This window comes from Bactrocera neohumeralis, chromosome 6, assembly GCF_024586455.1.
Source record: "Bactrocera neohumeralis isolate Rockhampton chromosome 6, APGP_CSIRO_Bneo_wtdbg2-racon-allhic-juicebox.fasta_v2, whole genome shotgun sequence".
Taxonomy (NCBI): domain Eukaryota; kingdom Metazoa; phylum Arthropoda; class Insecta; order Diptera; family Tephritidae; genus Bactrocera; species Bactrocera neohumeralis.
Window position 1 is genome coordinate 29,594,848 of NC_065923.1, and position 16,761 is coordinate 29,611,608.

The window sequence follows — 16,761 nt, forward strand, 5'->3', positions numbered from 1 at the left end:
AAATTTAGGACAATATTCTAAATAGATGTAAGCCCTGAAGGCAGTTTTTGTACTCGAAAAATGCTGTTTCGAGAAATATATCCAAAAAGTTAGTTACATACTTATAAAAACCATGTCTGACTATATATTCGTCTTTCGGTCTAACGATTTCAAATTTTGCAGACTTCTTTTTCTTCGCAAGAAACTTGTGTATGACGAAGTCGTCGATATCAGGTCACTATAGCATATAACTCGCTTTTATGGCAGTGAGGAGCGATCAAATTCAAGTTCTTGTATGAAATTTTTGTATTTATGAAGTCAATTATAGCTTTTGGGCAGCCGAAGTTAAATATATACTTGTAAGTATATATTTGTAGTATTGACTTTAACTCCGGAGCATACAGCTTTAGTTCTAACCGGACTCTGAACATATGACAGACTTGATTAGTGGAGTTCCCATATTAAAAGTACCTTGAACAGTGCTTTAAGTCTGCCACGGGAGAACTTAGTTCCTCAGTTCTTAAAGTTAATATAAGAGATTGATTGGTGTTGGTGCGGGAAGAGTGTACCCTCACATCGATTGCTTGACCTTCAGCAGGAGAATTTCTTTAGTAAATTCAGGGTTATAAGAAGACAATGAAAACGCTTTATTGTTTATAGAATTAGAAATTAATTATACAAATATATGTATATATATATATATGTATGACAAACCACAAACTGACAGGAATCGCTTTCCTGGAATCAACATTTGACTGTTTTCCTACAAATACAAATGCGTGCGCCAATAAACTTATTTGCGAATATGCGCATGTGTGTGTAAATGAATTGCTGAATGATTGCGTGAATTACTTAGAATCTGCCAGCCACTTGACATTTACGTATCGAATGAATAGCATTAGACAATCTGGCCACCATGACTGTCAACCAGCAGTCACACCGCAATCAATCAGCAACCGAGAACAGTTGCTGTGGCTTTGGTAAACTAATACGAATGTACTATATACATAAGTACCATATATACATTATATATATATGTATATGTATGTGTGGCTTTTATGGCTGTGGGTTAGCTTGTTTATCTCTTGATAACAATTTGTTTGCCAAACTGCGCAAAAAGCCTTGTCTAATCATATTTCCATGCACACAAACACGCACACGCACACATGCATAAGTAGCTCATATTTCAGCAAACTAAATTTACTTAGTGACGTGAAAGCCAAGCAATGTGCAAAATGTTAGATAAGTTGGTGAGCGGCAACGCCGGCAACTCGGAAAGTCCGCTGCAAACCGAAATAGCAATGATTCAATGCACTTCATTTCGGAGTACTTGTATGTAGAGCATTCTGCCGTGGACCTGGCCCACTTTGTGCCACCACACATACATACACACATGGTGTGCGAAACTTCACTCGTTTCCTCATTGCTCATTTTTACTGTCGGCCTTTGATTATTTTTATGATTAACGCGTTGATTTCTGTGAAACAATCGTCAATGCGTCTGGCCGCGTTAGAAAGTGTGCAACAACAAATAACGCGATTCTTATACTGCAAAAATAAAACTAAAAAAAAATACAATTAAAATAAATAATATAAGATTTATTATTCACTGCTCCCAGGTATTCGCTGAATTCGCGCATTCAGCTGGCAACTTTTCTAAAAATGTATGTATGTGTGTGTGTTATTTAAGTCTCTTTGTTTTTTCTTTCATTATTTTGAAGAAAGTCATTGCTCGCACTTACAGTACATATGCACATACATGTATATGTGGCAGTTGTTTTCGTGTTTCTGTTGCTTCTTTGCACAACTTCTACATTTCAGCGCCGATATTGATGAGCTTACTGGTATTGTATATGAGATTTTGTACTCATGTAGCACGTTGCACAGCTTAAAATACTTTTGTGTTTGAAGATATTCTTATATAGTAAAATAACAGGAAAGATATAGAGTTATATACTCGTGTATAAGATACATAGATGAGGTTTGTACCGCGACCTAAGGTCTAATGTGTCCTTTCCTAAGTCACAACGATTCACCTAGACTAAGGATATTGATAAAGTCCAATATTGGCTAGGTGCTAGTGAGGCGATGTGATCCATATTTAGAAAATATGCGTCCCGCAGACAATTAGCATGTGTTCCGGAGTTTCAAGCTCTCTGTTGTAGAACCGGAAATCCGCACAAAAAGCTAGACCCACCTTATAAAAGTGCTTCTTGAGCTTACAGTGGCCAGTGAAGAATGCGACAAGTAGCCTGAGGTTGTCTCTAGGGAAGTTGATTACATATTTAAACCAGCTGACGTTGTAACTCCCCATTAGCAACTTTGCATAGCGAATGCTTTGGTGCTATGGCCAATACCTCTCTCTGCCTACTCCTTCTTCCTTGGTATCTGAACCCACCTCGAGAAAGGGTTCAGGTAAAACCATGTTAGTGATTGCTGCGGAACAGGCGACCTCTTCAGGGAGTTCATTCTTGGCTATACCCTTGTGGCTGGGTACCCAGATACACTCCTGCACTAGTAGCGTTTTGATCTCGTAGGCAGAGATTGCTTTAATTGCCGCTGGACTGTATAGTACTTTCGTTGCGATAGTTGCGTTGGAGGTTTATCGCTACGCACCGACTTATGGCAAAGATTTAAACCTCAATAATGCTCAGAAAACTTCCCACAGGTATGGAGAGTTTGGTGCGAAGTCCTGCGAATCCTGTACCAATTCCCTTCGACGTTTTTGAGCCGTCAATGTACCAGTGGAATCTTTCCATTCAGCCTTAATGCATGGGGTGACCTTGAGCTTCTTGGTGAAGTTTGTTCTATTGGTAATGCCTTAAGAAAAGAGCCAATGGTATAACACCAATTAAGTCCTTCATCCACTGGGATAAGATTAACTTACCTCTGCCGAATCTCTGCTGTCATTTGAAGCAGTTTATGTTTAGCTACCTGACCGATTACTAGATGAAGTGCTGTGAGCTCAAGCATGACTTCAAGTGCTGCCGTCGGGCATGAGCGTACCGAAATTTGCGATACTTTTGAGGCCCAAGCCACAACCCCTTACGTGATTATTGGTCCCACCATCATATTGTACAACAACCTAACAATCCTTGGCGATTGCACACCATTACTCGTGTATAAAAATACTCAGGATGAAGAGATGAATATTTATCTTCCTTATTATCGGTTGACGTCAGAAAATGTTAGCATGCCTTCATGCTGTATTAAAAGCTATATGGTGTAATAATTCGACATAATCTCTCCGTAAGTTACTGTATGTGACCACTTTGCATGCAATTTCATATCGCAGAATACCTATACCCAAATCTTGCCTAATCTGATTGATTTGACTAGTGAAGGCGCAGTTGAGAGCCGATGAGTTTTCATGGTAGCAGAACGAAATTTGTTACAAGAAATGGTGCCGCCTTTCCGCAATTAGGCGTCATATCGACCCAAAAGTTCAGCATTGTAGATCCCGGTAACCGTTTTGCTCTTGTCTAGGTAGTTGATGTTGAATCCTCAAGTATGTAGGCCTCCAGTTCTTGACTGAAGGCCGACTGTTTTTGCTTCCTTCTGAGCGGGTTCGACTATTGAAGTATACTATTTAAACTATTCCTTGGTCTTTGTTCCTTCATCCTAGTACCAGTACGTATTTGCAAAATGACGCAAAAAACCGGTGGGATGCTTCTTCCTCAATCGGTTTCAAACACTGAAGTTTTCTCTCTTGTGCGTTTGTGTTTGTTAGGATGGAGCAAATATTGCTCCTAATTTTCTCAGGATATGTTCACAGTTATCTCGCGGAGCTTCAATCAAACAATTTTCAATACGAGCCATTTGACACAGAGTACAATAGCCGCTTTCGCTTGTATTCTCAAAAACGGGCACTATCATAACATTGAAGCTTCTTAAACTTATTTTTTATGGAACCTTAGTTACTGTATATGCTCTTGGATTTCACTAGGCGATATTTCTAAAAGAAGTCAAGGCTATGTGTCTGAATTGGCTGTAATTTTGGCCGTAGGCATCATTAAGAATAAATATCTATCTATAATGAGAATATTTCAGACCGAAATAACGATAGTTTGGTACAACATCAGTGTATATTTTCTATCAAAATCAAGGAGTTTTCAAGAGTTCTTTGAAGACACTTCGTTTCACAGGCACTCTCAAACTTCGCACATGCTTATATCTAAAGACCGTATTTTATGTTCGGTGCCACCTAAACTTTCATCCACCTTACAAACAATTCTACGCTTTTATTGTTACTTTATTCCAACGCGTTTAAAGGTATGGCGAAGAAATTCGCCAGAATGGTCGAAAGTTGGCGATAAAAGATATGAAAAGACACATATAAACATTTAAATGTGCATACCTTTACATGCCACAGCTTTGAATGACTGTGGCATCGCGTTGCGCCTGCAAACGTTTTGAATGTCTAAATTTCACTTTCCGTTCTCTTTGCTTTCGAAAACCGGACAAAGAAGCCCACACTAAAGAATGGACGCACAGACAAGCGACGACTTGCCGCAACTGCTGTCAGCTGGCGACGGCCGACGTACGGATGTAATTTACCTTGAACCCATTATGTTGCTGCTGCAGCACCTCCACGCTTGCACTTGGGCGTCCAAATCGCATGGGCAGACGCAGGCGCTTGAAGAGCCAGTGTTCATATATCATCGGTGTATGTATGGTGGGCAAAAGCAGGAAGCGCGCATTTCGGGTCGAAAAATGGAAAAAAAACATAAAAGTAACAACAATACTAACCATCAAGTAAGCACACTAACTGTGCAGACTGCAACAAAACAACAAAAGCACAAGCTGTAACGGACCCGCTGTGTAGGCGCTGCCAGGTAGGAGAGCCTTTGTCCAAACGAGCCAACAACAACTGTATTCCTGCCACTCGATCTCACTGAATGGGAATGGCTGCGGCGCTGGCTCTGCGGTTGCCAGTTGACAATTGACGTTGAACACAACGGCACATTGTTGGGTTTCACTGGGTTTCTGGGGCACATCCAAGCGGTGCAGCAGACAAAAATAATCACAAACCGCCTCTTGTTTGCCTCTTTACGAAAGATGTCCACATATTTACATGCATATACACCGATATGTGGGTGTTTTTTGTGTCGTGGCCAACTGCGGCTGCTGATGTTGCATGTGGCCATTCGAAATTCGCCACTTCGGTAAGGCGACGCCGTTGTGTCTTCTTGGCCTTTCACTTGTTAATTTATTGCCGTTAAATGCGCAGCGGTGGAAGCGTTTGCTTAAAAGTGCAAAGAAAAGCGATCGGTTTTTAATAACCGCTGAATGGTGGACAAAAATAAAACAACAAAAACAAAAGATGGGGGAAAATATTAATAATTAGTTGGTAAAAGTGTCCGCAAGTGGAATAAATTACCTGCTGGCACGAATTTCTCTTCCTTTCTGTAGCACATTAAATATATGTGTATATGAATGCCGTTATATTTAACGAGGAGCTCATTTGATTGTTGATAGGTCGGCTCGACTATCGCAGTCCTTAATAGTGTACTTACGATCGAATTATTCCTCAAATAATCCTATTAAATGAGATCTTTGCATAAAATACACAGTTCTTTAAACTCTTCAACCGGAGTTGTCACACCCCAACTTTTAATATGACAGTGCGGAAGCTAATTCTTCAATGGAAATCTAAACATACCTTACTAACCTGAAGTGCCACAGCCCCTCTAGTTCTAAACAGTCCTTAGTTATCCTTATTTTTATTCTTCACCCACTCAAGTTCTGTTCTATCATATCCATAAAATAGTGCTTTGCTTTCCCGTTAGGTGTTCTCAATAACGAATGATGCCGTTAGTTCATAATTTCTTGGTGAAAATCCGCTATATTGATTCAACAGAAGACGCAAAGTCTGGATTTTCTAGAATTTCTACTGCATTGTTGAGGCAAAAAATAGTTTAAGCTGTATGATTCCAGTTAATCAACATCAAGAAGGCGTAAAGGCTTCTTCAATAAAGGTTTGGATTCGATTTCTTCGATTTGTCTTAATATCGATTGATTTTTAGTATTATTTGAGAGATGATATAGATGAAAAGAGCAAGAATACTACACATTGTCGGTCAAAAAAGTAAATTGTCCCATATCTTTTCTCAAGTAAATACGTAAAGATTTCTTGTCAAATAATAAAAGTTTTCCATACAAGGACTTGATTCTGATCTATCAGTTCGTACGACAGTGTTCCGAAATTTTAAATTCTGACGGATGAGCAGCTTTTTGGGACGTCTGCTAAATTTAAGTTCAATATCTCAAAAACTGGGACACTAGCTCGCGTATATATAAAGAGAAAAACGAACGGGCATGGCTAAATCAAGTCAAGTCGTCACACTAATCATTTATTTATATAAAGGGTGATACATTTCGAGGTTCTCTACTACGACTACATCTCAGATGGTCCATCCGTTGAGTCCAATTTATGATGACTCGTTCGAACATTTCGACTGGTAACTGGCGAATGACACGCAAGATGTTTTGCTCCAAGGCCTGAATCGAAACGTGATTGTCTACATATACTTTAGACTTTTCTTATCCCCACTGGAAAAGTCACACGATCTCGGTGGCCAATCGACCGGTCCAAAAGGTGAAATTATCTCCTCACCGAAGTGTTCTCTCTATAAATTGTTTCGGTTATCATGGCGTCGGTCGCCGTTGACGGTGACGTTCTCACCAGCATCATTTTTGAAGAAATATATACTTGTTTACATACATACTTATTTAGCCAGAAATGGTCCACATAGCTGGAAAAAATTTAGCTCGAAGACGTCGGATCTTCTTGGAACGTTTCAAGAGCTCATAGAACGAAGCGATGCCGCTTGGAAAAGTCGAGCGGCTTCAGTTATTGCACAAGCTGTATTTTGCACACTTTCAATTTAAGATCCCGACTAAAATTTGCCAAGTCGTTCCATACGTCAGTCTGAATTGTTGCGAACGGCAAATACCATGACAGCTTGACATCACTAACGCGTGATCTCTCAAAGGAAAGCTTTTGAAAAAAGTACCTCTACTTGGATCACCTATGGATTGACTTAATACGAAAATCCGTTTCTTTCTGGGTGTTATAAATTTCATGGCAAATTTAATATACCGTGTGTAGGGTATACAAATAGTTTTATACTCAAATTTACCTGATGCACTTAAGAGATGGCGCTGCTTAAATATTAAGACAAAGAAATGTTCGAAGAAATCGTCTTTCTCAGACCTTTATAGTAAAGAATTCTTGGACATCTCGTCCATCGTCTATCGGTTTATCGATAGAAACGAGTGCTCAAAAGGTACACATATTCTATACTTGATACTCATATCATTATATCATCGATTGTTGAGGTTAAGTGTTTTAATGCAGTACTTTTAAGTTAAGAGGATTGAAGGAAGGCGGATTCTTTCTGCGGCTACTCTACTAAATAAAAATATTTTTGAAAACTAATTAGGAAATTTTCCTCATACAAAGTTGTAGCGGAAACTCTTTGTATTTTTGCAATGTGTGAAATTTTAAAGTGCTCTCAAATATCTCATAAATAAAAAGAAAATAAAAATCAACGAAAAGAACGTTTAGTAAGATTCCCTTAGGTTTCCAAAGCTTCTACAGGTTTTAGATTATCAATGAAGACGAAACAACCGAAAACCTGGCAACAAAAATATAAATTACTTTTAAAACTAGAAGGCAACCGAATGCCATATGAAAATCAATATTAATTTTATCACTTCTCTACTTTCGCTGATGATCAACTAATTACTCAAAGTATCGTTTACCAGGCTGAAATCTACAAAGACTCCATTAGAATTTTTAGAATAATAAAGACAGAAATCGCGAAATAATGGCATCTTTGTGGTAGGCAAAATGTGGGAAATTAGTTTAAAAGGGCTAAAGCAATCAACCTGCTGAGCACCACATAATTACTCACATACATACAAACATACCAAAGCTTTTCAGAATACCTGTTGGAGGTAAGAAGGGCCCATTTGCTCATTTGTCGAGGAATGCGATTTGCGATTCGCGATCAACAGCATTCAACATTGAACTTGTTCTAAACACACCAACTCATATACATACATACAAACATATGCACGAAGCAATTACGGCATACCACAGTGACAACATTTAGATGTCGCCGCCATGCAAATTGCAGCAAGAAATGAAATGCATGCAACACACCGCGTCGTGCCACAAAAGCGGAGACATTTTAAGTAACTTGTTGAATATGAAGTGAGTTGCGTGTGGATCGCATTGGTGGAGTGAAAGATGCAAGCTTTTTGTATGACGATTGGAATATCTATTCCATATTACGTAAATATTTCTGATAATATATAGAACTTGTAGATAAACAATCGTTGTGGTTTACGTGAGCACCTGCCTTTGGCGGTCCAAAGTCATGGTACTTAAAAGCACTTCGGGTGGAAGGGACACCTTTTTCACCTTGGTCGGGTTCGAGGTCGATCTAAAACCATTGCCGTGCTATGGATCCGGCACCCGGCCGCAGTGCGACTACACACTGAATTGAATTTTTCAATTCTACCTACCTTTAGATTTAAACCACAGAATGAAGGTTTGGAGCGAACTCCAAGGGCTAACTGCTAACCGTGGTACTGAATTTAAGTCTCCTTATAGGTTTTGCCACTACCAGTTGACCCCCCATCGAACTCAATGACTGGTGACAATTGTCGCTTGAATTTCAAATGTCTTTTCATTAGAATGAATCTCTTTCAGAGTCTATAATATCAGTTCAAGCTGAGTATTATAGGAGTATTTCTGACAATACAAAGCTAAAATTTCGAGGTAAGCCAAAAAATACATACATAGTGCATATTGGATTTTAGTCGCTTCTTACGACAGGCATACCTTACCGCGGGCAAATTCTACCCCCTGCATGCTGGCGGAAACTAGTAGATCATTATGATTTAATTCGAAGATGATGGACATGCTCTATATAAATATATTTCAAGAATTTGTGGGACAAAAACAAACTTTGGCTAACTGCGGGTAAAAGGACTTTTGCCAGAGGAACTAAACGCAAATATTTAATATGACTAAACCATCCACTACACACTCTTCACTGGAGATACAAGGCTTTTGTCGAAACAGTGAGTGCTTTTCCTGACATGATCAGATTCTGCATCCTAACTTTCATGCTAAAAAAAGCTCTTTGGTGTTAGTCAAATAAATATATTAAATATAACAGCTTTTATCTATATAGAACGTGTTTTAAGCTCTAGTAAGTTGGTGCTACGCTGCAGACGAAATGAAGAAAAATAAGTAATTGGAGTCCGAAAAAGATGACGTTATGGAGTTCGGTCCCTTCGACTAAACAGCGTAACACTAAACTTTCTAAACTGCAGTTTTTGCAATTTCCTCCGTATTTTTACTCATCTCTACTATATAATCTTACTTTTTACTGCATGGACTGCCAGGGTATCCGCTTCTACAATATACTTGTATATATAAAGTGTGAGTGCCGGTTCGAAAACAACAACAGCTCGTCAATTCAGCACATGTGTTTGTTTATTCAAGTGATTTCATTTCTCCATTTGCGTGTTTTATCAATTTCTTGCAACAATTCGCCCATAACACCTTGCCATAGCGTTGCGCTGAGTAAGAGCCGCATAGAATTATAATTCAGCAATTGATGTTCTTAAATGGTCATTGAACCACATTCAATGGGCTCAGAGGGGGGAAGTAAGTAATCGGGAAGGGAGCATAGCACTTGCCAATTAACTATTATGCTGGCCGATTTGTTACCGTAAAGCTGGTTAGAGGCGAGTTACTTTGTATTTTCTATTATTATTTGATTTGTCTTTCATTTCTGTGGAGCAGACACACCTGTAAATCTGTAATGCCAGTTGTGTTGTTGTAATTATAAGGTTGTTGCGAATTCTCGGCTCAAATTTCTATGAGTAGAGTTGTTTTTTTATAATAAATTTTATTGTTGTTGTTTTGTTGATTAATTTGCTTACAATTTTAATTAACAATTTCGTTTTTTTCTCTCTCTTTCACTTCCCTTCACACCGTTCTCTTTACAGTCGCAAAAACTCATTGGTAGTGCGGACACAGCTGAGCGTGCGGGTCCACGCCATTATTGGTAAGTCAACACACACATTTTTTTATTGTTGCTGTATTTAGATATGTATGCAGATTCGCGCAGCGGTGCATGTCAAAGCTGTAAATGTAAAAAACAACAACAATGAAGTGAAACATCAGTCACTCACAGCGCGAAACGCTGAAATTCCCACACTCATTTTCAAATGAACACTTTCAATTGCTTTTAGTCGCGCTTATTTTATTTTCCATCAATGCAAAACAATTAACTTTTTAAGCTACGGACAGTGTTAGTGCTGCGCTGGCGCACTGACATGTCCCTCAACGGCGAGCGCTCACCACACACAGCGTGTCAGCCATGGTTCGCCGCACATTCACCGAATCAATTCATCAGTCCCACCGGCTGTTTAGTCATACTAATTGACAACGCACGCCTGCTCATATGCATATAAACCGTTATACATACATACATATTTATATATACATATGTAAACTCGCAAGTGGTCTATTATTTGTATTGTTTTTCGGTCGGTTAATGCTTGCAGTGATCGCTGTGTGACACCTTCTTGCCATATAAACAATATGAATCTGTCAACAGCGCACTTGTTTTTGCCCTTGATTTGTTTCGGTGGCCATAAAAAACAACAACAATGAATTGTTCAGACAAAATATACAGTAATCTCGATAATAAAATAGTAGCGTGCTGCGCATAATAATGAGTCCAGTGAGTAAATTTCCGGCGAAGAGTAAAAAAAAAAAAAGAATATTCAATGAAAAAAAAATTAAAAAAAAATAAAAAGAGTTTGAATAAAAATTCGCAGTTGGAATGGCAAAAAACTGCGGGGCTAAAAAGTGCTGTTATTTGTTAAGTAACAGTACATATACAAAAATTAGTATGCAAAATTGGATTGCGTAACAGCGATTGTAGTGGGCGTAAGCTCTGTACTCAAAAATAAGAAAATATATAACAAAACAAAAATTAAATTATTGAAAATTAAAGTAAATGGAAAATAAAAAATTAAGTAATAAAATAAAAATAAAATTGAATTAAATTAATTAATTAGTTAATTAAATTAAATTAAATAAATTTAAATTACAATAAAACTAAATAAAATAAATTAAAAAAGAATGTAAAAAAAAATTGCAAAATTTTTAAGACCAAAGAAATTAAAACTAAAATTAAAACATTTTTAATTAATTCAAGTGCAATTAAATAAATTTAAGTCAAATAAAATTGAACTGAACTCAGTAAATAATATAATTAAAATTAGTATAAAATTTAAATAAATTAAATGAAATTCAACGGTTCCAGTCGAAGGACGTTAGGCTAGGTCATCGGGTGTTGATCCTATATATGGTTCTCCTTTAGGCAGCTGTGAACGTTGAAGCGTTTTGAACTATCCAAAATTTGAAAGGGGTCTAATCTAAATTTAAACAACAGCGCGCCAGTCGTTTCTTCTTTTCGCTACAGGGCGCCAATTGGATATTTTTATTAAATTTGTAAATTAAAGAAATTTTGTTAATTTTCAAATTAATTTTTGTATTAAATGTGTGTTAATTTGGTCGGTTGTTGATTTTCCAGGTTTAATCCAATCACCACTGTTGACGGTTTTAATCTTTCACAAATACGCTCGATAGAACCTTATATGCGATGTTAGTTGGCGCAGATTTCTCCTTTAAATGGATTGGGCATAGAATTCAATCGTTGGGCGTTTTCGTCCGGAACATATTTTAAAAAAGCTGATGCATGCAAAATTTCTTCGCCGCCGTGTTTGAATAACTCGGCCGGCAATCCGTCGGCCCCTGCCGCTTTGTTGTTCTTCAGGCGGGCAATTGCTAAGGGGGCTGGTCTAGAAGCATGAATTTCAAGTTTCTTTTTTGTTTTTTTTGTTTTGTTTTCTTTTTTTTTCTAGACTAGGAAACTTCTTTAAGGCAGTTAATATCAATCTTAGTCATTTCGATAGGCGCACGGTGTGTTTACAGAAACATTTTAATCTTAGTCTGGCAAAATAGAGAAGAAAGTGGCTAGATTACTTCATCTCGTATTCCTCTATACATATTTTTGCGAAAAGTGGTCGACAAAATATTTATCCACACCTGGTGTGAACCTACTGTATAGTGTCGTTCTTTACTAAGCGCAATTGGTTCAGAGAATTTGAATTTCTGTATCAGTAGAATTTCGCAGTTACATAGGTTTTGGTTGTGGACTAACGCTTGCCGGGCTCACAAGAGGTTCTTACATCTGATCGGATGATACTTCCTGGCAAGCGTATCGGCTTTGTGTTTTTTGGGCACCTAAATAAGTCAAATGCGAAAAAGTACTATGCTAAGGAGCTCAGAGCCAATATAGTCGCTCGCCTATCAAAGTGAATGCATACCTCTTTGAAGAAAGCTGTACTCCGGAGCCGTACATCTACTATTACTTTGATCCCTGCCACCTCCGTTTAAAAGACGCTACTGTCTCCACTTTATTTCATAGAAGAATGTCTCTGATATAATTTATATATTTGGGACAGATTTAGAGAGCTATATACAATTTTTTATTATAATAAGCAGGCATTTTTCAACTTTTTCGAAATACACCGAGGACTACGAATCTCTAATATGAATTTTGCCATTTCAAATTTTTGTAGAAAATTAATTCCGCAAAACGAGGCTAAGCTCCCAACAACCTCATAATACAAACCTACGCTGTAACAAGTTGGTAGAAGACACTAACAAAGAACGCCGCATGTATATAGATCTTGTCAAAACTTCAGATAAAAAAGTACCTATATTTGGGATTTATATTCGGAAACCCGTTGTTTTCTAATAACCCGAAAACTCCCACTCTAATTTAAACGAGTGTATAATCCTTCCTTATTTATTACTCTAAACATATTTTTTTATTTAATCCGTACATTTTCTTTGCTCTTTTATAGAAAAATTACTCTCCTCCGAAGGCAGCGAATTGCGGCGTGCACTATTTTCATTGAAGCAAGTCTTTCAAGAGGACAAAGACCTGGTGCATGCCTTCGTGGCATTGGGTGGACTCAATTGTCTTGTGCGTGTCGGTAATGGAGCCGATCAGAATTATCAAAATTACATTTTGCGTGCCTTGGGTCAGGTATGTAGACACACACACAAGCGCACAACCAATACACACATACATACAAACATGCCTTTTCATTTGCGCATTTTTCGCTTACTTTGCTGTTGCTTTTAAGTTGGTTGCACAGCGCTAAATGCAACATTTTATTTGCTCAACGTTGCCAATTAACCGCATTTATTTGCTGTTTTTTCGCCTTAAACCTTATCATATTTTGTACACAAGCATTCATTCGTACATACTCACTTACATATATGTATACATAAAATGTTTGAGGTTGTTTTTTTTGCCACCAACAGGTGATGCTCTATGTGGACGGCATGAATGGCGTGATGAAACACGAGCCCACAATGCAATGGCTCTACTCGTTGATCGCATCGAATTATCGTTCTGTGGTGAAAACGGCACTCAAGCTGTTGTTGGTATTTGTGGAATACGCCGAGACGAATTGTTATGTCCTGGTGAATGCCATACATGCGGTGGACAAAACACAAGGCACATTGCCATGGTCGAATCTGATGAGGTAATGTACTTATTTGTATATTTACAAATAAATATAGAAATATATACAAACGTATATAATGTATAAGGTATATATATAATAGAATAGAAAAGTTGAGATATTGACGGTACATTTTTTGGTTAAATCAAAATATTTTAGAAATTGGAAAGCTTGAAACTTTTTTGCAAAAATGTTTCAAAGCCGGAAAAGACAGCGGAAACTGTTTTTGTTTTCAACAAAAATGGAGTAATTTTTAGAGAAACTTGACTTGCAAAAGAAATTCAAAGTAACTTTACCTTTTAGCCTCAGGTTTTTTACAAATCTTCTATGTCTTTGGCACTCAGTCTGGGCCAAAACTTCGTCAGTTGCCGCTATGCTTTGCGAGGTCACGTCAGTTGTACATTTCAAGTGCAAACAAATCGCACTTGGTTTTTCCATTAGATGCGTGAGCGTCCTTGACTACGTTACCCACCCATGGACTCGAATCGAAGGAGTTTTTTGCAGGAGCATCATCTTCCATGCGAACGAAGTGGCCTAACCAGCGATAAAGTTGGATTTGTATGCGTTTAACTATTCATATATCCATGTAGTCGTAGAGCTCATACAGTTTGTGGTTCTATATTCTTCGATATTTATCGCTCATGCGGTTTCAAAGATTTTGCGGAGTTCTCTCGAATACTTCAAGTGCTTTCTCTTCTCGGTTTGGTTCGTCATCGTCCATGTTTTTGTATAATAGGAGGGATTTATGAGAGACTTATAGAGCAAACAAATCATGATTTTTTACCACTAAGTTAGAGGCCAAGTCTACTTCGTAAAATTAGAAGAAATGACCTGTAGTATTTATTTATGAAAAAAGAAATCCAAAACTATTCTTTGCATAAAAATAATAATTTCATATGTTTCGACTAAAGACGACGTTAGTCGTGTTCAACGAAATCTTATTAAGTAAGCTTAGGTTCTACAACCAATTTCCGAATAAGTAGAATTACACTTGGATTATTAGTGACAGTATTCTTTGAAGCTTGAGAATCTCTTACATTTGGATCTTTGATCTCGACAAAGTGCCTTTGATCCATGACAAGTCTATATATGTAGTTTATTTGTTTATGCCCTGGTCCCTAGTAGCAGAATCAAGGTATTTTATATTGAATCTCGCCATAAGAAGAAAGAATTTCTAAGATCAATTCACAATACATCGTTTTATACCAAAAGTCAAAATTCATAATGGTTTTGAAGATTTTGATTATGAAAATTTTGAAATACTTCTCGCTAGGCATCCACTGGACACTTCTAAATTCGGTGTCCATCAAAATCTATTTTTTTCTGTATTTGCATGTCTCGAACACATTAAGTTTGCCACGGTGTTGTAACACAAAAGAGGAAACATCAAAGATCTTGTGCAATATTTTAGATCAGCATGACGAGCTGAGTCGATTCTTCTTCTTCTTAATTGGCGTAGACACCGCTTACGCGATTATAGCCGAGTTAACAACAGCGCGCCAGTCGTTTCTTCTTTTCGCTACGTGGCGCCAATTGGATATTCCAAGCGAAGCCAGGTCCTTCTCCACTTGGTCCTTCCAACGAAGTGGAGGTCTTCCTCTTCCTCTGCTTCCCCCGGCGGGTACTGCGTCGAATACTTTCAGAGCTGGAGTGTTTTCATCCATCCGGACAACATGACCTAGCCAGCGTAGCCGCTGTCTTTTAATTCGCTGAACTATGTCAATTTCGTCATATATCTCGTACAGCTCATCGTTCCATCGAATGCGAATTAGTTTCTCAGTTTTTGAGATATCGACCGACAATTTAGCACACGTCCTTTTCTCACCAGTATCGCAGCAATCTGCAAAGAAATTGTTCAGGATGGACAACTATAGCATATAGCTGTCATACAAACTCAACGCCTAAAATCAAGAAAAATATTTTGTGAAGGATATTATAGCATCGAAGCAAGCAAAGTTAAGGTTTTTTTCTTGGTTTTTGTATGAAAAATATATGTGTCAGTATTTTAAACATAAAAAGTTTCAAATACATCATATAATAGAAGTATGAGCATCATTCAAACCCTTTGATAACGAAATTTCCAAGGCTACATTTTAAGTTCGCAAAATAACAGCCTATGGTTGAATAAAATCCTGGTCAATTCCGGTATTGTAGAACCGGAAATATCTATTTTTTCTTATCAGTGCTTAAGTTCGACTAAAACTTCCAAAACTCCAACAAATTGTACACATAATGCACATTTTCTGAAAATTTTTATTACTATCAAAATAATGCATATTCAAAAAAATACGTTTGCATATTAAAGTAAATATATTTATTGCAAAACACAATAATGCAAACAAAGAAATCATTTCTACCAAAATTGGTAATCATAAAACACAACACTGATTAAGAATTTTATTAGCGGTTTACTAGCTTGTTGTACCACAGTAGTTGTTCTTGTAATTAACTTTAGTATTTAACAATATTTACAACCTAGTATACATGCTTTCAAATAGTCACGTACTTTTGTATTATTTGTTGAGAAGTCTTGCTTGAAACTCACCACTTAGCAACATTTCCCCTCTGAATGTGGTAGATACATGTATCTGAATAAATATATAAATGTTGCTAAAAACCCACCACTCTAAAGTGACTAGCAACATACACTGCAGCAACTTGTGGTGTTGCATACTTATAGGCTGCACTACAAGAGATGGGCAACAATTAAATGAAGTTTGTTACTTAACTCTTTATAACGCCTTGTGAAACTGTGGTTGCTAAATTAAAAATTGAATTTCGGGAATGATTTGTACTCTTACAACTTGCCAGAATCAAAGCAAGGGAAATACTTTAAGGCATAAAACGTTAACCAGAGTATCGAACTTCACGCAATTGTAAATACACATACAAACTTTATATTACTCCTATACTGACAGACACATAGAGTTTGTTAGAAAAACGAAAACCATTATATTTAGTATATGGAAATTGGGGTAGTTTCGACCAATAGTACAAACTGTTAACAGGTCACATACTAAAAAACTAATCATATAGGATAAAGTCAGCCGGAAATTTGAAATAAAGCTCACGCTTACCATCTCGTTGGCAAATTCTTATGTCTCTGGGGTATTTAGTTATTGATCGCGCAGTTAGATATCGCGCT

The 16,761-nt window shown here is 37.4% G+C and overlaps 1 protein-coding gene across 7 annotated transcripts in view; it reads left to right on the top strand.

Moving 5' to 3' along the window:
- Positions 1-16,761, top strand: part of LOC126763424 (FH1/FH2 domain-containing protein 3) — a 148,967-nt gene that overhangs the window by 109,531 nt on the left and 22,675 nt on the right. For all 7 annotated transcript variants that reach the window (XM_050480931.1, XM_050480929.1, XM_050480928.1 and 4 more), the window contains 3 exons: positions 10,011-10,069; positions 12,948-13,132; positions 13,414-13,637. In XM_050480931.1, coding sequence (XP_050336888.1) covers positions 10,011-10,069; positions 12,948-13,132; positions 13,414-13,637 — 468 coding nt within the window. The remainder of the gene's footprint in view (positions 1-10,010; positions 10,070-12,947; positions 13,133-13,413; positions 13,638-16,761) is intronic.